The 22,942-nt window shown below is 37.4% G+C and overlaps 4 protein-coding genes across 4 annotated transcripts; 2 read left to right on the plus strand and 2 right to left on the minus strand.

Moving 5' to 3' along the window:
- The first annotated feature begins 403 nt into the window (after positions 1-403).
- LOC131426986 (uncharacterized) lies at positions 404-17,343 on the plus strand. The gene is made up of 8 exons (XM_058589842.1): positions 404-628; positions 693-799; positions 3,200-3,263; positions 3,334-3,714; positions 3,771-3,875; positions 3,933-4,131; positions 4,193-4,679; positions 17,104-17,343. Exons 1-8 carry the CDS (start codon positions 489-491, stop codon positions 17,187-17,189), a joined length of 1,569 nt encoding a protein of 522 aa, XP_058445825.1. The 5' UTR covers positions 404-488; the 3' UTR covers positions 17,190-17,343.
- Positions 17,267-18,314, minus strand: LOC131426989 (BOS complex subunit TMEM147). Its single transcript, XM_058589845.1, has 3 exons — positions 18,103-18,314; positions 17,901-18,042; positions 17,267-17,844 (listed from the first exon to the last, which is right to left on the minus strand). The coding sequence occupies exons 1-3, from the start codon at positions 18,177-18,179 to the stop codon at positions 17,374-17,376; spliced, it is 690 nt and encodes a 229-aa protein (XP_058445828.1). The 5' UTR covers positions 18,180-18,314; the 3' UTR covers positions 17,267-17,373.
- Positions 18,315-19,160: 846 nt separating this feature from the next.
- Positions 19,161-20,903, plus strand: LOC131426987 (syntaxin-5). The gene is made up of 3 exons (XM_058589843.1): positions 19,161-19,919; positions 19,974-20,254; positions 20,313-20,903. The coding sequence occupies exons 1-3, from the start codon at positions 19,415-19,417 to the stop codon at positions 20,769-20,771; spliced, it is 1,245 nt and encodes a 414-aa protein (XP_058445826.1). The 5' UTR covers positions 19,161-19,414; the 3' UTR covers positions 20,772-20,903.
- Positions 20,904-21,251: 348 nt separating this feature from the next.
- Positions 21,252-22,262, minus strand: LOC131426988 (protein SCO1 homolog, mitochondrial). The gene is made up of 2 exons (XM_058589844.1): positions 21,906-22,262; positions 21,252-21,856 (listed from the first exon to the last, which is right to left on the minus strand). The coding sequence occupies exons 1-2, from the start codon at positions 22,129-22,131 to the stop codon at positions 21,300-21,302; spliced, it is 783 nt and encodes a 260-aa protein (XP_058445827.1). The 5' UTR covers positions 22,132-22,262; the 3' UTR covers positions 21,252-21,299.
- Between the last annotated feature and the right edge of the window lie 680 nt (positions 22,263-22,942).

Consider the following 22,942-nt stretch of genomic DNA (forward strand, 5'->3'; position numbering starts at 1 on the left):
TTTACGCGTACAGCGTTGTACAGAAATCATTGTACGGGAATCACATGTCTGTCAGCGATATTAATTGTACTGCGAAAAAAATGTAGTACCGATTACTTTGCACACTCAGGAATGTGTTATCCTAGCTGTGATCACTTACGGCATATCTGAAATTTTTATTAAATTATTGCCATTATTTTGGCCACGTGGTGTTTTGTAAAAACATCATATACCTATATCTTGTTCCGATTCTTCGACTCTGTTCAAAGGGGTTACAGCAATTACAAATTATTTGTATTTGGTTAAAGTGTAACTAAACAATAAAAATTGCTGTTAGCCACGAAATGCCAAACGCCATGCGCAGGGTTCTATCACAGCACACCATGCTTGAGTGTTTGAAGTTTTCAAACAAGTGAATGGCAGTCGTTTAGCAAGTCATTCTAACACATAAAATATTTTCATATTTGCGTTGGACGTAGTTTCTGTTAAACATAACGGTACTTTTCACAATGTACATTGATTTTGATCTTTTGTCGCTGCAAAGGAAAGGGTGTCTTGCGGCAGTATGGCTGGCGGCGACAAATAAAACATTGTTCCGGCGACATTTCAAACGAGGTCAATGCGACAGGATTGTCATAGATGATTTATGGTATGTCGAGTTTCATACATTTATTATAGCGAAAAAAAAAATATAGTTTAAATTTTTCCTACAGCAAGTCAATTCTCGATTGTGCGAACACCAATAAGCCACTGATACTAGTGGCCAAGCTAGCATACGGAGCCACGTATATCTACCAGCAACAGGTTCAATTTCTATACGGTATGAGTTAAAATCACAAAAATGTGATAGTCGTGACAAAAAATACATTCCTATATTACGTTTCACATTTTAAACAATATCGTTTTCAACAATGAAATATTGTACAATGTCTAAGTAAATAGCCAAACGCGAAAAAAAATAATAGAATTTTTCCCACATAGTCTTCAACCCGTGCTCGCAGGTACTTTGTGAATACCTTACCTAACGGACCTTTCGGACGAGACACCAAATTATGTTGGACAAGAGACCGCTTTTTCCTTTGGGTCTCCCAAGCAACCAGAAGTTCCACAATTACTTAAAAAATCCACTTTCTTGCTGCTTAAAAGTACATGCGGAACTTTTGAGAACTTGAAAGTACAAATCAAGTTCCGCGTGAACTTTCTAGCTGCTTAAGAAAACACGTGGCAATTTTTGACAGTTCGAAGTACAGAACTTTCTCGCTGCTTAAGAGTACGCGTGGTACTTTTGCAACTTGAAAGTATAGAACAAGTTCCGCGTGAAATTTTTCGCTGCATAGAAGCTGAACAATGTATTTTATAAGCAGTTTAGAAGTTCGTTCGGTTGCGTCGCGCGAACTTTCAAGTGTGGATAATTACTTAAAAAATGGGCTGCTTAGAATGCTATTGATGAACTTTGAGAGCTGCTTAAGCCAAATCAGTGCCTTTCATCCGTTAGTTGATCTGTTACCTCAGACCCGCATACGGAAACTTCTTCAAAAAATCTTTTTGTTGTTTTGTTGTGTCTGATATAGAAAGGTTATTCAATCCCTTGAAATTAAAAGTGTCATATACCGTTCAACTCAGTTCGTCTACCTGAACAATGTCCGTGTATACACACGTGAATGTATACATGTGTCAAATAATCTCTAGGTTTTCTCGGAGATGGCTGAACCAATTTTGACAAACTTTAAATCAAATGAAAGGTCTCGTGATCCCATACGGAATATGGGAATATCCGAATTTCCTGATCCGACTTCCGCTTTCGGGATTATAGGGTAAATGTGTTAAATATTAATGCCGTCGCTTAAAACGGCGAAACAAAAATCTTAAAAAGTTGCCTAAACTGAACTAAAAAGTTGCCTAAACTGAACAAACCGATCCCTGCTATATTGATTCACGGTTTCCATTTCCGGAAGCACTGGAAATAGAGGTCATATGTAGGTATCTCTTAAACTTAACTATTGAGCGATTTTCACAAACCTAGGTTCAAATGAAACGTCTCGTAGTCCCATACGTAATTCCTGAATTTCATCCGGATTCGACTTTCGGCTTCGGAATTATAGAGTAAAGTGTATTGAAAATTTTATACCGTCACTTAAAGCGGTAAAACAAAACACGTAAATTGACCTCAAAATTACACCAATCGTTAGCGATTATCAGTAGGCAGCCAAACAAACCGATTCTGGGTATCCTGGTTCCCGGTTTTCAATTAACGACATGAGATAATAGTCATTTATGGGGGACGGGTATAGCGTGATGGGTAAGTCGATGCCTTTCACGCAGCCCGCCTGGGTTCGATTCCCAACCCCGCACATAGGGTCAGAAAGTTTTTCTGGCCCGAAGAGGCGAATGACATTAATGTTCAAGCCTCTATAATTGAAACAAAAAAAAAAATAGTTATTTACTGAAAAATGGATTTCGCTCACTTTTCTCAAAGATTGCAGAACAGATATTCCCAATCTTAGGTTCAAAAACAAATTAATACCGTCGTTTGAAGTATGATGTCAAAACCATATAATTTTTTTTGAATTTGAACAATAGTAGAGTTTGTACGTCATGTTAGTTGATGACAATACGAACCGACTTAGATTATACCGGTTCTCGGGTTCCGGTACCGGAAGTACCTACAATAGTGGAATTCACTTCGTTTTCTCATGGATGTCCTAACCGACCATAGAACTGTTTCAGCTACGAACTTGTGCTGATAACTAAGAGTCACGCTTTGAAGCTTGTAGGCTCTTCAATTCAGCTTCCGTTGATAACAACTTTGGTAAACTGAACCGTTTTATGCATCTCTGGTGAACGACTGGAGAGACTGCTGGCCGTCAGTCACTCTTCATATTTTTCCACTTGGTCGATCCTTTTTACTCGCTTTCTTCTTGTTCCAACCGAATCAGATTTAAAAATCATTTTCGCTGGGATGTCACCCGGCATTTTAATGCCCATCCAATCGTAAACGACCAATTTTTGCTGTGAGTATGATATGGGAATCTCCATACACGGGTTCCAAATACACAACTTCATTAACCATCACGATAGTTTCCATCTATTAATATTCGGTATAGGGGAGCGAACGGGGCCTCGGATGCAACATTTTTGTGCCGGCAAAACAATCTCGGTGGGACCTTTGTTGCTAGCTAAACTATTTTTTCTAGGTCCTCTTTCATTATTCCATTTTCAGATAGAGCCAGCTCTGCATTATGTAACCAATCGATTGCATTCAAGAAATTAACGAAGCGGGAAACGTAAGTGTAACCTGTTCAAAAACAGTATTAATTAACTGATACAGTAATTGAACAATTTGTCAAATTTTAGACCGCATCAAACTGACAAGAAATTTGAACAGAACGAAATAACGTTCGAAGATGTTTTGGATAGTGCGGCTCTTTCGACAGAGGCCGTCATATCACAGCTGATGTTTAGTGATGTGCAGACACATGTTCAACGTGTAGACAGCATTACTCTCGAGGAGACGAGTACTTACACTACTATTACAGCCAACGGAAAATTGTTTGATGCAGAGACAGATTTTGGTGAAATGCATATGAACGATGTTAATGAATTTCTTGATGCAAATGTAAATTCAACCATTCAAGTGAACTCTACTGGCATTGTAGAGTCCTACTATGATGATCATACTTTACGAGACGTTTCTGTACCAGGATCCAACTTGGAGTGTCCTTCCATTGCCATTTTGTAAGATGATGTTATGTTTCGTGAAATGATAAACATTAAATTGTTTCCTATTGTAGAAACATGCCAATCGTAAGTACTCTGCATTTTGATCAAATAAATGGCCCAAATATAAATAATAACACTCGGGACGCCGATGAATTTTCAGAGAGATCTTCGCAAAGGTAAACTTTTTAGTTATCCAATATTTAAGACAAATTGAGCTATTTTCCTTTTAAAAGGACTGGCAAAAGCAACCCAAATAGAATTTCATTATCCAGAAACTCTCAAGAGAGGTTGGACCTTGTAAGTATAACTCCTTCAATAATAGCGCGAAAACGGAAACCAACTAGTCGGTTGACTATCGATAAGAAAAATAAGTTGGATGCCGATATTATGCAGCGTGCAATGAAGGAAAGCTTTGTTACTCAAAGGTGCACGGTATGTAATTACATATACATTATTGTTCTATCAGCTCCATCAATAAGATCAACTATTCTAGGATCCACGCACAGATATAATACCGATTCACAAAATTCGTTATCCATTCGATGGCGCGGCATTGATTTTACAGTATCCTGTTCGCAACATACGTTCGTCTTTGCTACCATATCTTTTCACACGAAATACTCGAAAACGATCAGTGCCTATTGAAGACAATGTAGTTCAATCATGGGTCGAGGAACTTGAAACCACAAAGAAAAGAAAAACTGGAAAAGAAACATATCCGAATAGTATTTTGCAATCTGGTGAACAGCTCCATCCGCTTCTAGAACAAGTACATCCATTTGAAATAATGGCACCACCAACGGAAACGTCGAAAACCGCGGAAACAGATTCAATGAAAATCAATGCATTTGATGAGGAAAACCTTTTGAAAGTACTATCACGTTTCTGGAGGAATAGTACACAAGCCATCCACTTCAAATTTATTGAGGAGTATTTTTCCAGTAGATCGGATGCTGCCACCTGTTTTGCATCGATTTTGGGTAGGTTTACTTAACGAATCGCAAATCTAGACAATGTCCTGCTAGTTCAATGCCAATAGATATTGTCAATTTCGAGATTCCTTGCTTCGGATGATGAGACGAATACTACATGAAGAAATAGAGATTCAATCAGTCGAATTCAGACGAAGGTGCTGCATTCTGCATCGGTTGAGGAATGATTTGGTTGTAACAGACATTTAATATTTCGATGGTTACTAACAAGCCACATTTATTTGTCATATTTAGGACGATTGTACCATAAGCGAACTCATTGGTCGAGCTACTATAATATTTTGCAGACTCCTCAACCTAATAACTCGAAAAAATACTTTTTAAGAGTTGATATTAGATATTTTGTAGGGGAAATTTGGGAATTTCGATTGCCACATTGATTCTGGCTGGTGAAATGGAGGTTAAACTAGAAGCAAAATTGTCACGATTTTCGTGTTTCAGAATTTAAAAGGCCAATCGAAATCATTCCAAAATTAGACTGATTAAATAAATATACTCGATTTCGCCATTTTGAAAAATCGTTGGAAATTTTCTACCACTTAGCTAATTGAGATAAGTTCAGCGAATAATTCTAACGAAAAACTGAAATGAAGCTAAAATTATACGATGACAGAAGTTTCGTATTGATCGATGTCAGATAAGACATAATTCGGTAGATTTAATTACCACCTACGCTGCCCATACTCGCATATCAGTTCAGGCAACTTTTGAATTAGCCCGACAGATAACGTCTATTTTACCCTACTTTCAGAAATTGCAAAAACAATTTCGGGTTAGTTTAGTAAAAATTGAAAAAAAAATATCAAGTTGGATCTGTCCCATATGGAAAGCATATCTGTCCCATTCATTAAAAATCACGTTTTAGTAACTAAAAAATGTTCAGGTTGCATTTTTTTTCTGGCCTCTGTACCAATATTCAGCAATGGCAGTGCATGCAAAAATTTCGATAGTGTAAGATAAACTATCTTTGAATCGATCTTTTCATTAAGCTGGTACAATAATTCTTCTAGGATATTTTGCGTTTCGATCTCAGTTTCTCGCCAAAATAGCTTCCTTCCGAATCAAACGTATTGCATTGAATATTTCTCTCGGGTGTTGGTGGCATTGAAACATACAAAATCACTGTTTGAGCCAAGACCTGACATGATATCAAAAACTTAATTATATCGAACGATTAAAAATTTCACACGAATGGAAAACCTAACATGAGATTTTGCCACCTGCGAGAGAAGCTTAGCATGCTAAGATGGGACCGGTATACGAGTATCTTTTCGTTCGTTAACAAAAGCACTCGCATATGGGTCCCATCTTGTCGCGTAACATATTTTATATAAATGAATGACAAAAAAATGCAATATTTGTTTCAGATGAAAAGTTTATAATGTAATCCATGTATGTGGTTCAATAGTATCACAGATGAATCATCACAGTAAAGGAAAAAAGCGAAATATTACCGAAATATACATTCATCTTTTTCTCAACATGTCGATTTTCAATATGGGACTAATATTCAAGTAATGCACGCTAATACTTGCATTGAGGTAATCCTTCAAAAGTATACTGTGACAATCCCAGAAACCCTGCGGCATAATCTTTCCGACCCATTGGGCCTTGTACGGAGACACTAACAGCGCTTCTAGTGAAAAACGGTTGTACTTTTTTCCATTAGCTACTGTGGTTGTGTTAAATGCACAGGAAACTTTGTACATGCATTTTAGGAGCATTTACACACCCATTTTACACCAAACGGCGCTTTTGGTGTCACGGGTTGCTCAACTATACATTACTATTACACTGGAAAATCTAGGTACATTTTATTTATGCTTCCATGCACTCGTGCCACTTCGAACCACGACTTCATTCCATTGTCGAGTAATCATTTCGTTATCTAGTATATAATAATGAATTTAAACATGTACTCGAAATGCACTTGCGTTTGTCTTTTTAATCCTAAATAAGTATATACAGTACAGTCCCTCCCGTGGTTGATGGGTTTGACGGTATTGCAAACATCATCAGATACGATTAATTATTGATACAGTTTAATATAAATATGTGTCATAACTTTTAGTTTAATTATTGAGTGAGGCATGAAACGATTTGAATAAGATGTTGATTGCAATACGCTCCAACATCCGGGGGCCGGTAGGGCTTAACTGAGCTCTTTTTTATGTTTCATTTTCATACTACCGGCCCTTATTACCGGTGTGAAGTGGAAATTAAGCGAAATTAACGTACCCCAGTCAGGTTTCACACGATAACGGAATAGTTGAATGGTGAATTAAGTTCATCTTTGACGTTTATTCTGTGAGGTTTGTTGTGTTCGTGTGGGATCTGATGGATGAGGTGATATGTGAATGAAGTATAAGTGAAGTGGAATGCAAGAACGGTAATAAAGGCCACCGTTTCAGCTCAGGACTAACGATCGACCTATAAAAGAGATAGAAATTGGGTGACGGCACCCCCATTCATCTCAAATCCATTAGTCATTTCATATATGAAAACCATTGGTTAGAGCGAGATCTGTTGTGTCTGTTCGAAAGATTGACTTCGAGAGTGAGATGAGGTTAGGAGTATTTCGCGTCGCTATAACAGCGATATCGCACATTTTCTGAACTACTTTTATGCGGTATTGTTTATCAGAGATGAAACAAAGATTTTGTATTTGATTTCATCACAATTCATTTATTGAAAGTCGAGTAATCGGTAGAATAATATGGTGACTCTATTAATTAAATGACTATTGGCACAATGAATTTAGTTAAAATCTATTACAATAGAAATAATAAATCAATGTTACAATGTTTGCGTGTGAAATACATATTTGTATATATGTATATGTATGTACACATGTGTGTGTATGTATGTATAGATGTGTGTATGTCAGTATGCCTTGGTGCCGTATGCGTTGTATCAAACCGTATATGGTGATACATTTCGATTGTGATTGAATAAGATGTTGATTGCATTACGCTCCAACATCCGGGAGGCATGAAACGATTTGAATAAGATGTTGATTGCAATACGCTCCAACATCCGGGGGCCGGTAGGGCTTAACTGAGCTCTTTTTATGTTTTATTTTCATACTACCGGTCCCTATTACCAGTGTGAAGTGGAAGTTAAGTGGAGTGAACGTATCGCAATTGGGTTTCACACGATGACAACAGGTTAACGGTGAATCGAGTCCATATTTGACGTTTATTGATGGTTTGTGAACAATGGATTACTGTGGAATGAGATAGAATATTGTAGAATAGAACGAAATAATAATGATTTACCCAATGGACAAACCACTGATAGCTGTCAAACGATGTTCATCCAGTTTGTATTGTGAGGATGTATCGTTTGGGACCTGATGGGTGGGATGATGTGTGAGTGAAGTGTAAGAGTAACTGCATGCAAAAATGGTAATAAAGGCCACCGTTTCAGCTCATGAAGAGATAGAAATTGGGTAACGGTACCCCCATTCATCTCAAATCCATTAGTCATTTCATATACGAGAACCATTTGTTATAGTGACATCTGTTATCTCTGTTTGATAGATTAACTTCAGGAGTAACATGACATTATCACAATTCATTTATTAAAAGTCGAGTGATCGCTAAAATAACATGGTGACTCTACTAATGAGATGACTATTGGCACACTAGTTTTAGTTAGGATCTATTAGAGTAGAAATAGTAACTCAATGTTGTAATGCTTGCGTGTGGAATACATGTGGGTATGTATGCATTTGTGAATGTGTGTAACTGTGTGTGTATGTATGTGTTTTTGTGTGTATGTACAATATACATTTTACCGTGCCTTTGAGTGCGTTGTATCAAATTGGTAGTGATACATTTCGATTGGGAGTCTAGGTTTACTTGATGCTCCAAAAGCCTGAGTTTATGGTAAACACAGATAATGAACAATCGAAGATAATGAAATGGAAACATGTTCTAGGGGTGATAGCTGAATAATTAAAGAGTAAAATTATATTTCGTAATAGGCAAATATCACTGAGCGTTAGTGTTATGTTTACATTTCCTTATCCATTGAACCATTCTGAGTGGCAAAACACACATAATGTATATAAAGTACACTAACCCTTGATTTCTCTATCTTGCTTGCATGACACGCCGTCAATAAGAGAAAGAATCGGATGAAGCAGAAGCGCTTCTAAAACTCAACAGAACAAGAGGAGAGAAATGAATGGAATGAAGAAGAAAGAAAGGAATAAAAAAAAGTACGGGTGTGTAATGTCAGAGACATAACTGGATGTCGTGAATACGAATATGACACACTTTATTTATGCTTCCGAATTCGAATTGGTAGTTCACCGATTGTTTGAATTGTGCAACTTTCCCCTCTTTCATTACTAGAAATTTAAACGATGCGCCTAGACTAAATTACAGATTAGTTACATTAAAAATTCTGAAACGCACTTAAATACTATGAAATAAGCAGTATAGTTCTTTATAATAAAAAAATGGTGACGACTTGAGTTAGTTCAGCACGCAGACTCTGAATTCTAAACCCATATTCCAGAACTAAGCTCTAAAACATGAAGACGATTTTTCGCCATGACTACCAGAATGGGTTTTATAGAGTACAGTAAAGTAAATTTCCGCATAATTCTTTAGGAGTATTATTATGGTTCTAAAAAGAACCGAATAGAAGAAGTCTGGAATAAAGAACTGGATCCTGAGTTCAAGAACTAAATTTAGAACCAATAACAGACTCAGAATCCAGTTTCAATTCTAGAATTGCAATTTCGAAACTCAAATTAGTTCCGGAATACAGTTCCAGAATCCAGTTTCAGTACGCAGGCTCTGAATTCTAAACCTATATTGCGGAACTAAAATCTGAAAATTGAACTTCTCGTTACGACTACCGAAAACCAAATGATGGCAGGTGCTCTCTCCGTCGCTGATGGTTTAACTCCCGCGATGCAGTCTGCTCGCCTTGAAGGCCAGCAAGCGAATGAGAGTTGCTACCTGAGCGTTTGAGCTTTTAACCACGCAGAAGGCGCTCTCTCCGTCGCTGCTGGTTGATGGTTTAACTCTCGCGATGGCAGTCTGCTCGCCTTGAAGCCCAGCAAGCGAATGAAAGTTGCTACCTGAGCGTTTGAGGTTTTAACCAGGGTTGCCACATTTAAATCTGCATTTTTCAGAAGAAAAATCTGTAAATCTGTATCGAGAGCTCAAAAACCTGTATTGAAAATCTGTATTTAGAAGTGATAAGAAATCGAAGCACAACGGAATAAAAAGTCTTTAGAACCCAAATTTAAAGAAACCAAAACTTTTCTTAGTCTGACTTTTATGATGTTGTAGTTGAAAAAACGCTGGAAGTTGTTTTTGCGTTTGAGTCTCTCGAAATAATGATTTGGCGAAAAACTTTTAAAATCCAATCTGAAAGTGAGAACTTAGTCTGATTACATGTGTTGCAGAAATAACAAGACAGTAAATGTAAAGAAACATATAATATAACATATAATCTGTAGGAATAATATTTTTAAACATCATTTTATTGCAGAAATTTCATTTCATTAGTGAATACAGATAAATACAGATTTTTTATACAAAGCAATACAGATTTTCTATGAAAATATCTGGCATCTCTGGTTGCAACTAAAATTAAGTACAAACAAATCTTTATTAGCAGATATAATATCTGTGTTTACTGTCCTTAAAATACTCTTTTATACAAGTTTTATCCTCTTTTTAAAATTAACACACAATCAGGATAATGTTTTCACTTTAAAAAAAATCAATACCATTATTTACTACATTTTAACTCGATCATTACACAATTTTTAATCCACGCTATCAAAAATCTGTACAAATCTGTATTTTTGCCAAAAATCTGTAATCTGCATATACAGAATCTTGGTCACAAATTTATCTGAAAAATGCAGATTAATCTGTATATGTGGCAACCCTGGTTTTAACCACGCAAAAGGCGCTCTCTCCGTCGCTGCTGGTTGATGGTTTAACTCTCGCGATGGCAGTCTGCTCGCCTTGAAGGCCAGCAAGCGAATGAAAGTTGCTACCTGAGCGTTTGAGCTTTCAACCACGCAGAAGGCGCTCTCTCCGTCGCTGCTGGTTGATGGTTTAACTCTCGCGATGGCAGTCTGCTCGCCTTGAAGCCCAGCAAGCGAATGAAAGTTGCTACCTGTGCGTTTGAGTTTTTAACCACGCAGAAGGCGCTCTCTCCGTCGCTGCTGGTTGATGGTTCAGCTCTCGCGATGGCAGTCTGCTCGCCTTGAAGCCCAGCAAGCGAATGAAAGTTGCTACCTGAGCGTTTGAGGTTTTAACCACGCAAAAGGCGCTCTCTCCGTCGCTGCTGGTTGATGGTTTAACTCTCGCGATGGCAGTCTGCTCGCCTTGAAGGCCAGCAAGCGAATGAAAGCTGCTACCTGAGCGTTTGAGGTTTTAACCACGCAAAAGGCGCTCTCTCCGTCGCTGCTGGTTGATGGTTTAACTCTCGCGATGGCAGTCTGCTCGCCTTGAAGGCCAGCAAGCGAATGAAAGCTGCTACCTGAAGCGTTTGAGGTTTTAACCACGCAAAAGGCGCTCTCTCCGTCGCTGCTGGTTGATGGTTCAGTCGCTGCTGGTTCTCGCCTTGGTAGCCAGCAAGCGAATGAGAGATGCGACCTGAGCGTTTGAGGTTTTTATTAACCACGCAGAAGGTGCATTCTCCGTCGCTGCTGGTTAACTCTCGCTGCTGCTGCTGGCTGGTCCTCGCGCCTCGATGGCCAGCAAGCGAATGAGAGATGCGACCTGAGCGTTTGAGGTTTTTATTAACCACGCAGAAGGTGCATTCTCTCTCGCTGCTGGTTAACTCTCGCTGCTGCTGCTGGCTGGTCCTCGCGCCTCGATGGCCAGCAAGCGAATGAGAGATGCGACCTGAGCGTTTGAGGTTTTTATTAACCACGCAGAAGGTGCATTCTCTCTCGCTGCTGGTTGATGATTCCACTCCCACGACGTCTGCTTCCATCGAACGCACGAAAAGAAATAATCGATTTTCGACCACGGTTCCCCTTTTATACGCATTCAGTTGAAGATATGTGCCTGACTATCTCAAAATCGTCGTCCTTGCGCGAAAAACCCAAGCGAAAGTAAAAAGTTTTCCGCGTTGTTTTCAAATTTTAAGAAAACTTAATTTTTGAGTTGTTTGTGGTTATCGCACACTGTTCAAAATATTATCCTGAATTCCTGATCATATTTTTGATGAAATGGTGAAAGAATTATGTTGCTACCATTAATACAAGTCGAGATATTCGCGATTAAGTTCTGCCCATTCTTCCATATGGCTAATTTTGAAAAGGCACCCCATAGTAAAGTAAGTCGTATTCACGACAAAAAGAAGGAAGGAAGGAAGAAGAAAAGAGATAAATTACCATACTCGTCCAGAACAAGCAAAGCGCATCAAAGAAAGAAGGAAAAGGAAAAAAAGGAAGAAGGAAGGGAAAAAGAAGAAGAAAAGAGAAAAAGAAAAAAGGAAAAACTGTAGGTAAAAATTGCATTTTGGATTTGGGTTTTATTTTGGGTACACAGAACATGATAACAAGCAAAATACAGAGTATTACAAGCAGCAAGGAATAGGAATCATAAAACCAACAGAAGCAGTACGACAACAGGATGAATGTGGAGCTGAAAAAGGAAAAAAATATTATTATTTTTTTCCTTTCTTAATGTACGTCTTAATTTGAGCCAACAAAGAAGAGATGGAATGGAATGGAATATTGGTTAATGTAGTTAATATTGGAAATGTTGGTAAGAAAAATAATATTATTGCATACAACTAACTTTTACATTCAAGGAACAAAATAACATGCCATCAAAGGACGGAGTGGAAATAATGTAGAAAGAAAAAAATACAACGAAACTCAGTTGAATTGAACAATGGGGGATAAGGTAACACAAAACTAAAGGCAATGAAATCAACATTATTATAAAATGCTGGGTAATAATGTAATTTCCTCATATTGAAAGAGGCGTTTATATGGCGCGCATGCGCTAATTCGGCCTGATACAAATTAACGGGGAGGGCAATACGTTTTGGACAGGGCAGTAAAAAGCTGATTGGAACCCTTTACCCACCAAAATGTAATATAAGGAAACTATAAGAAAATAAGTAGTTAAAATAAGTTCCAGCGGCAGGATAACTTCCTCATCTGCAGAATCTTGCCCTACTATGGTAAGTTTGCGCACTTTCTCTTTCCGATGATATAGTACAATTTAGTGTCTTTTTAATTTTTGTCGTTTATTGTGCCCTGGATTTAACCTCCATTTCATTTAGTTTTGACACTGTTCGCTTCGCATCATTCATTTTAAAACTGATTTCGGAAAGGACCTATTTATTCTTTCGACCTTTTGAGAAGAATCTACGCTGGGAAATATTATTTTTCTTCTTTCATGCTATTTCTTGTTCTTCATATTCTATAGGTTATAGTCCGGTAAGTCTTACGTATTTCACAGTAAACTCTTATAGCGTGATTCGATACTTTCATTGAAAGTGTTCTACTTAAGAGTGTTTGTATTCTTGTCTATTACATACGCATCTTTTATTAACTTATATTGAATTAAGAGTTTAGTCTTCTTATTCCTTATAGTTTCCTTATATTACATTTTGGTGAGGAAAGGGTTCCGATCAGCTTTACAGCCCTGTCCAAAATGTATTGCCCTCCCCGTTTATTTGTATCAGGCCGAATTAGCGCATGGGCGCCATATAAACGCCTCTTTCAATATGAGGAAATTATATTATTACCCAACAGTTTCTATTATTTATTCATGTTGGTTTTCTTACCTTTGGTCATAGTTTATATTCTGTTTTACCTTAATTCCAGTGGTTCTATTCAGCTGTGATTCGTAAGTGTCTTTTGTTGTCATTTTCCCACTCCGTACTTTTGCTGGCATGTTATTTTGTTTCCTTAATGTAAAAGTTAGTTGTATGCAGTGGTGTTTATGTTCCTTACCAATATTCCTTTCTAATTTTCTTTATCTTTTTTTCAGCTTCAAATCCAGCGGGTTCAGTCTTTTTTCGTAAGTTTTCGTTTGTGAATTTCTTGTTCCTGTTGTTTTTAGTTCGTGAATTTCTTGTTCCTCATACAGTCATTCGTTTCCAAAAAAAAGGATTAGTGTTTTTTTGACATCTTCTTAGAGCCATTCATCATGTTTTGACGGATAAGAACTGAAGACATGCGTTTTTATTTAAATGATATTAATACTTGGGTTTTATTAGTATCGCTACAGCATGTTCCCATTTCGTTATCCTCGATTGATCTTTGACAGTATTACCATCCGCTCAAGCACTTTTGGGCATCTGGTGTACACTGACTCACAATCGAAATGCATCACGACCAATTTGATACAATGCACCCGAGGTAACGGTATAATGTATATTGAACACACAAAAACACTTACATACACACAGGCACACAAGCATACACACATGCATACATACCTACATGTATTCCACAAGCAAGTATCACAACATTGAGTTACTGTTTCTATTCTAATAGATTGTAACTAAAATTAGTGTGCCAATAGTCATCTCATTAGTAGAGTCACCATGTTATTTTGCCGATTACTCGACTTTCAATAAATGAAACGATAACATCGAATACAACATCTTTGCCTCGTCTCTAAGAAGCAAAAGCGCATAAAAAAAAGTTCGGAAATGGTTCAATACATGGTTGCAATGGTTTTAGCGACGCAAAATGCTCCAAATTTCATGTTACTCTTGAAGTTAATCTATCAAACAGAGATAACAGATCTCACTCTAACTAATGGTTTTCGTACATGAAATGACTAATGGATTTGAGATGAATTGGGGTACCGTTACCCAATTTCTAGTCTAGTTAGTCCTGAGTTGAGACGGTTGCCTTTATTGTCGTTCTTGCATGCACTTACTCTTACATTTCATTCACACATCATCTCACCCATAAGGTCCCACACAATATAAACTGGATAAACATCGTTTGACAGCTATCAGTGGTTTGCTCATTGGTTCGGTCATTATTATTTTATCCTATTCTGCAATATTCTATTTCATTCCACAGTATTCCATGGTACACAAACCACAAATAAACGTCAAAGATGGACTCGATTTACCGTTCATTTATTGTCATCGTGTGAAACCCAATACGTTTACTCTACTTAATTTTCACTACACACTGGTAATAAGCGCCGGTAGTATGAAAATAAAACATAAAAACCTGTTTCAATCCACCTAGTGGTGTAATGATGCCTTTCTCATATTACTAATAATAACACTAACACTAACAAGTAGATACAAATTGAATAAAAGGATTAGAAACCTGAAAAATATAAATTTTAATGTGGCAACCCTGCACGCTATACGAAATTGAACAAAGCAAGCTGTGAATGGAGCAAAGCTGCACGTACCGTCGCGTACCAGTTTTGCATCGTCATTACTTTTTATTATAGAGGTTCTAACATTGTTGTCATTCACCTCTTCGGACCAGAAAAGTTTTCTGACCCTATGTGCGGGGTTGGGAATCGAACCCAGGTGGGCAGCGTGAAAGGCATCGACTTACCCATCACGCTATACCCGTTCTCCTGCATCATCATTTTGAATTTGAATGTTTTGACACTCATCGTCCTATAATTTCGGAACCGGAAGGCGGATCAGGATGAAATTGCACAGTATATTTAAAGACAATGAGAGCTTTATTTTGAATCATAAATCGTAAAAAACGACTTAACCGTTGCTGAGAAATCGACGGGTGTTCCGTTTATGGAGATTTTCTTCACTATTGCCGGTGCTTTCGGAAGCGGAAACCGGGGACTAGTAGTCCCAAAGTAGTTTGATATAATCACTAACTGATAATATCCGTCAACTAGATCAATTTAGCAGTAAGTTTTATAAAAATGAGCACCTCGTTTCGCCATCGCTTTTGAAAAAATACACATGAAATTGAAAATTTTCACCAATCGCACTGTAATACCGGAACCGGAAGTCGGATCTGGATGGACTTTTCGGGGACTTTTAAAGAATTTCAAGACCTTTTATTTGCTTCTTAGTTTGTGAAAATTGGTCAAGAAATTTCCGAGAAAATTGATTGCATATTTTTTCATAAATTATCACATATTTCCTTGTAATTCCGGAACCGGAAATGTGATCCAAATAAAACTCATGGAAATTGTATAAGGCATTTCATTTCAATCTAAGTTTGTGAAAATCGGTTCAGCCATCTTTGAGAAACGTGTGACTATTTTTTCATTTTTTTGGTGCATATCACCCTGTAATTCCGGAACCGGAAGTCCGATCCATATGAAACTCAGGAACTTTGTATGGGACCTCAAGACCTTTCATTTGAATCCAAGTTTGTGAAAATCGGTTCATCCATCTCTGAGAAAATTGAGTAACATTATTTGTCACACACACAGACATTTTGTGATCTCGACGAACTGAGTCGAATAGTATATGACACTCGGCCCTCCGGGCCTTGGTTCAAAAGTCGGTTTTCACAGTGATTGCATAACCTTTCTATATGAGAAAGGCAAAAAGAGCTCAGTTAAGCCCTATACCGGCCTCTCCAACCTCGGATGTTGGAGCGTAATGCAATCAACATCTTATTCAAGTCGTTCCATATCTTATTCATTTAATTCAATTATGAAGCTCAAAGCTGTAACGCATATCTTTATCAAATTATAACGCTAATTGATTGAATGTGATGATGTTTGCAATACCGTCAAGCCCGCCAACTAATGGGAGGGAACTTAAATTAAGTTAAGAATTTGGTCTTCTTATTCATATTCTAAACCTTCTGGATGATTATGAGCTCAATTTGTCCGCGTCACTATTTCGAATATTGCCATTCGTCAGCTATAAAATTGTTCCACTTGAATAATTTGCGTAATTGTATTGATTTAGCAGTTTTAATTTTTTAGTGTTTATGTACCTTACCTAACAGCTGTAGTCCTGGTGTAGCCGTTGCTATGTCAATCATACGTCTCCACATAACTCGGTCCGTTCAGTTTAGGTTTTGTGCCTATTTGAGAATGGTACATTGCACAACAACTCAATCGGGGTTTTCCTGTCAATAGTTATTAGAAAAATCATTTGGACATAAGTCGGATGATGAAACACAAAATAAAACACAAAATTTCAAAGAACATTGGTTCTGCGTTCCAATTATTCATTGGTCAACATTGACTAGTTCATGTAGTATGGAATACATGTATGCAGCAAATCAAAACCTCCCTAATTCAGAGTATCAAGGACTATTCGACTCTCCGACAGGTCACCCGAAAAGCGAGTCGCTTAACACAAATACTGTGATTTTGATTGTGCGACTCTATGCCTTGTTGTCACAAAAATTGTGATAGGAAAGTGGAAATGTGAATTTGAGAAAAGCATGATTATACTGATTAGTGGATTAATTTAGTCTTTTTCCTTTCAGTGTTGGTTTCGAAACAAATTATTGTGGTAAGTACAAATCAACAAAATAACATTGTTGAAATCAAACAAGGACGAAATTTCCAGTGATGTTTATCACAAGCTTCATATATCAATTGTCATCAATCGAAAACATTTTAATCTACAATAAGCTCAACACAGCATCATTATATAGAGATTGCATTATTTATTACTGTTTTAATTCAATTGATTGTGAAACTATGAAATTGTGTAATTGAATAAATTAAACCTACCCACAATTATTGCGTATTGTTTACAAACCAATCGATTGCGCCAGACCAGAGTACACGTGAAGAGTTACGAATCCAAAACTTGCGGTAATAAATGCCTTCATGGCTAGTCCGAACCACGCTCCAGCCGAAAGTGCCTGCAAGGTTCCTTCGAGCCAAACACCACGAAAAGAAATAGCAACCAGTAACACAATCACCAGAGGCACGTACTTTTTCTCTAAGTCATGACGTGAAAACAGCCAAAGCAGGGTAGCTGTGGTCAAATGCTGAACTAGTGAGATATTTGATTCTAGGCACCGTTGAATGTAAATCCACGAAAATTCAGCTCCACGAGCGCCAACCCATAGCATTAAACCACGTGACAGGATAACTTCTGCTGTCGCCCATCCGAGCCCAGCTGTTATTAGCTTACTATGACCTTTACCAGGGATTTTTGACAATACAAATGCTAATCCAAGAAGATCAACTAAATCCACACTGCAGCGAAGAAATTCCTGGATGTAAATCAAATATAACTATCATAATAATATACTAGTACATATCAACTTACCGCGATCAAATTGAATTGATCATCGCCTATAAAACTATCAGTATCAGGGAAGAAGGTAGCCAGCACGAGCATTTTACACAATTGGGTGAAAATGTAAATACCACCGGCCTGAATGCATTTCCAAAACGCTCCGTATTCCGATCTTATACAAATATTAATTAAATTAGCATTAAATAGTGTTATAAGAAAATGAAAAACTTACAGGCCTGAGTATTTGTATGTCATGTAGTATGGCACATATACCAGCGCTACACAGTTACCAAAATGATAAAGGGTCATTTTCCCTGTGTTGCATATATTTTTAAAAACTTATTTCAATTTATATTTTTCTGAAAATTTCTCAAAATATATCACAATCACACGATGAATTAGATGACAGAGAGCAGACTTCTGTTTTATCGCTGTCTTCTGAGCAATGATGCCAGATAGTATTGTTTTCACAGCTACAGACTACGAAAATGTTATTGGACCGTATGAATAAAATGTAGCATGCTTGAATTTCGGTAGTAAATGCTACGTGTGGATCACGTTCCTGTCAGAACATGCTACAAACTGTAGAATTTACTACAAGTTTTCGATAGGTAGCTCTAGAGGTTGCTACTCATGCGTTTGCTGATAAAGTGAAGTACAGAAATTAAAAAAGTGGCATTTTTACAGATGTAAGTACGTCTCTTGCTTTGTGCATGCTTATGCCAGCTTTTCCGGCTCTGCGTCGATACGGTATGGTTCGAACTTGTTTTAATTCATACCAAACCGCGTTATACCACAAACGAATTTCCAGACATGACAGTCACGATCTTTTTTTGGCGCACATCTACGGTCCTCCGTGAAACTGGCACCAATTGTGAAAAATTGGTTTCACTGCTGAGTTCCCATCATACATTCATAATGCAAATGTCAAACCGTGAGAACCCTTTCGATTCGGTAGCTCATTTGTATATATTGAGATGGCACACTTTGGTTGAAATGATAACAATTCAATTAATCTCGCGCTCCACCCAGCGGTGAGTGCGGTCATTTCAGAAGGTACCGGGAACGAACCACATTTTTCAAAAATATTTATAAGCACATACATGTCTTTATTATTTATCTTTGGTTATACTCTGTGGACTTTTTTTTTAGAAGATACTACAAACAACAGACTTTACTACATTTTATTCATAGGGCCAATGCAAAATTTTACATCATCAATAAAAGATTTCACGTGCGCTGAGTAGACCTTGATGAAAATCTTTTACAACTTCATCTGGCATCCCTGACGACACAGAAAGAAACGTCATTTTAGAAAGTGAATTAACTGGATTCCACGTCATTTTTCCAAAATAAATTCTTCAAAAAGTTTTTTTCAGTGATAAAACAAACCAAAATTATCTCCAATTTGTGTTATTCAGTCAATTTACAATCAATGCATTACGACCAATAAATTCTCACGAGGCAATATTGAATTATTGTTGAACTAAGACAAAACATCGTTTCCAAAGTTTCGATAACCATTCGAATGTTTTGATTATGAGATGCAATCTAGAGCTAGACGTCGCTTTGGTCCAGTGGAAACAAACGATTCGTTCTGTGGAGTAGCAATAGGGGACACGGACAATAGTACTGATCAAAAGATCGTAGAGGAATATCAAGAAAAATCCAAGTATCCTGTAGCTAGCTGGCTGCCTTCTATTCCGCAGAAGTTCATTTCAAGTGTAATCAGTCCTAGAACTACTGAAAATTTTTCTGGAAAAAGTAACAAACAAACTACTCCTATTGCTACTGGAAGGGAGTCCTTTTTTATTGAGGAAGAAGATAAAGAGAACGAACCGGAATTCATCATGACAGCAAGAGATCGTTCGTCCGAGTTCGCAAATGCGATAAGATCGCTACAAGGACGTAATATACAACGAGCAGTTAATGTAAGGGACCCCAGGAACGCGAAGCAACTTCAAAGCTATTCTGAGTTTATGATGATTGCCAAGCATATAGGAAAGAACATTGCCAGTACTTACACCAAACTTGAGAAGCTAACATTGCGTAAGTTTCATAATGCATAAATGTTATAAAATATAATATGTACCCTTACTTTAGTGGCAAAACGGAAGACTTTATTTGATGATCGACCAGCAGAGATTCAAGAACTTACCTACATTATCAAAGGCGATCTGAATTCATTGAACCAACAAATCGCGCGTTTACAGGATGTTTCCAAGTCGCAACGAAAATCGACAACCGGAAAGCATCTTCTATCACATTCCTCTAATATGGTAGTTGCATTACAAGCCAAACTAGCAAATATGAGCTCCGATTTCAAGCAGGTCCTGGAGGTGCGCACGGAAAATCTTAAACAACAAAAAAATCGTCGTGATCAGGTATTATTGTTGTTTGATCCACAAGGGTTTTCACAATTAATCGGTTTCTCTATTACAGTTCAGTCAAGGTCCCATTTCCAGCAGTCTTCCGCCGTCAGCCATGCGTGGATCTACCCAAGGTAGTCTTCTTTTGCAAGAACACCAAGATCAAATTAGTATTGACATGAACACTTCCGGGGGCTCGGAACGAGTACCACTTCTGCAACAGCAGCAGATGGTACTGTACGATGAATCCGATAGCTATGTACAAGAACGTGCGGAAACCATGCAGAATATTGAAAGCACGATTGTTGAACTTGGTGGTATATTTCAACAACTGGCACATATGGTTAAAGAACAGGAGGAAATGGTTGAACGTATCGACACCAATTTACAGGACGTCGAATTAAACGTTGAAGCGGCGCATAGCGAAATTCTGAAATACTTCCAATCGGTGACAAAAAACCGTTGGTTAATGATAAAGATTTTTGGTATTTTAATAATGTTCTTTATCTTCTTTGTTATATTTTTGGCGTGAATTGGCTTGTGATGAATATTAGTTGATACTTTGTAATGTATACTTGAAGTAACGATACGGTGGACATGTTAGTAAATTGTCACGTTAATGTAAATATTCTAATCGATTTATAAAAAAAGCTTATGAAAACAATACTATTTTATCCTATTTATAATGTTCTATTTACCGAGAAAACTTATTTCGTTCACTACTATGCTAAAATTATTTGGATTCATTTTACTACATTCCAATGAGAAACTTGGCTATCTTTTTTCATCAAACCTCGCAGTCAGTTCAAAAATTTGCAAGACATTTACCTGGCCCAGGATCGATTCCAACAGAATCCTTACAGCTGAACTGTAAAGCCAATGCTCTATACTCAAGACCGTCAACCCGAGATAAATTCAAATTTTACATCTACTTCCCAAATATATTCGAAACGCCAGTTGAATGAAAATAAGGATAAGGATTTCTTCGCAAGAATAAATTGAAAACTATGAATACAACTTTTTAAACATTTACTGCATAACTAAACTTCTGAACTAATGTCTAAAACCACGACTTTTTGTGTGATTGTTTGAACTTTGCCATATTGATAAGTATGGAACCTTTTACCTGTTCTTTGTCGCGATTTTGACCATAGTAATCTACAAACTGACCTTCGGGATCCACCAAATACATAATGATTGTGTGGTCAACAATGTAATCGTCATCTTGATCCTTAGGTCCAGCACTGAAGTAAACGCGGAATGCTTTGCATACCTTAGCAATTTGATCAATCGTACCGGTTAGGCCAAGTAATTTGGGGTGAAACTCTTTCACATATTTTCCAACAAGTTCCTTAGTATCTCGTTGAGGATCCACAGTGATGAAGAGTGGTTGAACAGGATCGGCTTCTTCCAATTTCTCTAATCCATCAACGACTGCTGCCATTTTTTCCAACTCATCCGGGCATATATCAGGACAGTGTGTGAATCCAAAGTAAATCAACAACCATTGACCAAGAAAATCCGACGACTTACGGATGTTTCCATTGGTATCAACTAGCTCCCAGGCACCGCCGATTGCAGCTTTTCCTAATTGTCGTTTTCTTTCCTTCAATAAAGCTGCAAAAAATTGAATTACTAAATTTTCTATTTAGTAGTTATTACACACCTTGTTCTTTCTCATCCTTAACATACCACATGAAACCGAGGCTACCAAGACCAGCTGTAGCGATAAATGCAAAACTTTTCCAGGTAATAGGTCCTTTCCCTTTCATTGGATCACTGGACCGGCCAGTAACTAACCGGATAGGTGTGTTGTTTAACAAGCTGTACTTAGCATGCAGCCGGTTACACCCTTTGCTATAAGAAATAAAACGCTCTACTACTCTAGACATTCTTCGAAGTTCCGTTTATTGAATACTGGATCAGCGTTAATAATATCTATCGGCTACAATTCTGCGGTCTATTTACTCAAAAAAATTTTAAAAGTTAAAAAAAGTGATGAAATCGGTGTTGTCAGATTTATTTGAAAATATTGGTGAACTATTGGCACATTGTCTCAACACTGAAATGTAGAGGCGCTGTTTGTTTAGATATGATACTTTCAGCAAAAGCTATCAAATCGGTAGAAAAAATTTTAAATACTCCAACTTTTCAACGATTTCTTATAAAAACGGGCAAGTTCATTTGAAAAATCATAGTAGAAATTGAAGAAAAAGTTACTCTGATGTGGTTATGTTGATCTTAATTTATTGTGCGAAAACTAACGTTTATTTAGAAAGGAACATAAAACTTGGTTTAATACCATTTTTCAAATGCCTGTGAATAACAAATAAAGTATCCAAAAGAAAGGTACTCGATCGCTAACCACTTGTCAACTTCCACTTTCGAAAGAAATTGCAAGCGAGCTATGAAAGATAGAGTATTAAATGTAACACCTGACGAAAGAGAAAACTTTTCTCTATATGCCGTTTACTATTATGACTTACTCTCAGCGAGTGCCGCTCGTTCAATGTTGATGGATGGCTTATTGGCCGTTATGAAAAAACGCGTGATTTGTAATATTGAATAAACGAGAAAAATGTTGCAAATCACTAATGGCAATCTAACGCAAAACTCAATGCACCTAGTACGCTACCTAGATTTCATAAATGGTACTAGTAAGAGGATGACGATATATTTTTTGCAATGTTTTAAATGAGTGGT

Source organism: Malaya genurostris, chromosome 2, assembly GCF_030247185.1.
Source record: "Malaya genurostris strain Urasoe2022 chromosome 2, Malgen_1.1, whole genome shotgun sequence".
Taxonomy (NCBI): domain Eukaryota; kingdom Metazoa; phylum Arthropoda; class Insecta; order Diptera; family Culicidae; genus Malaya; species Malaya genurostris.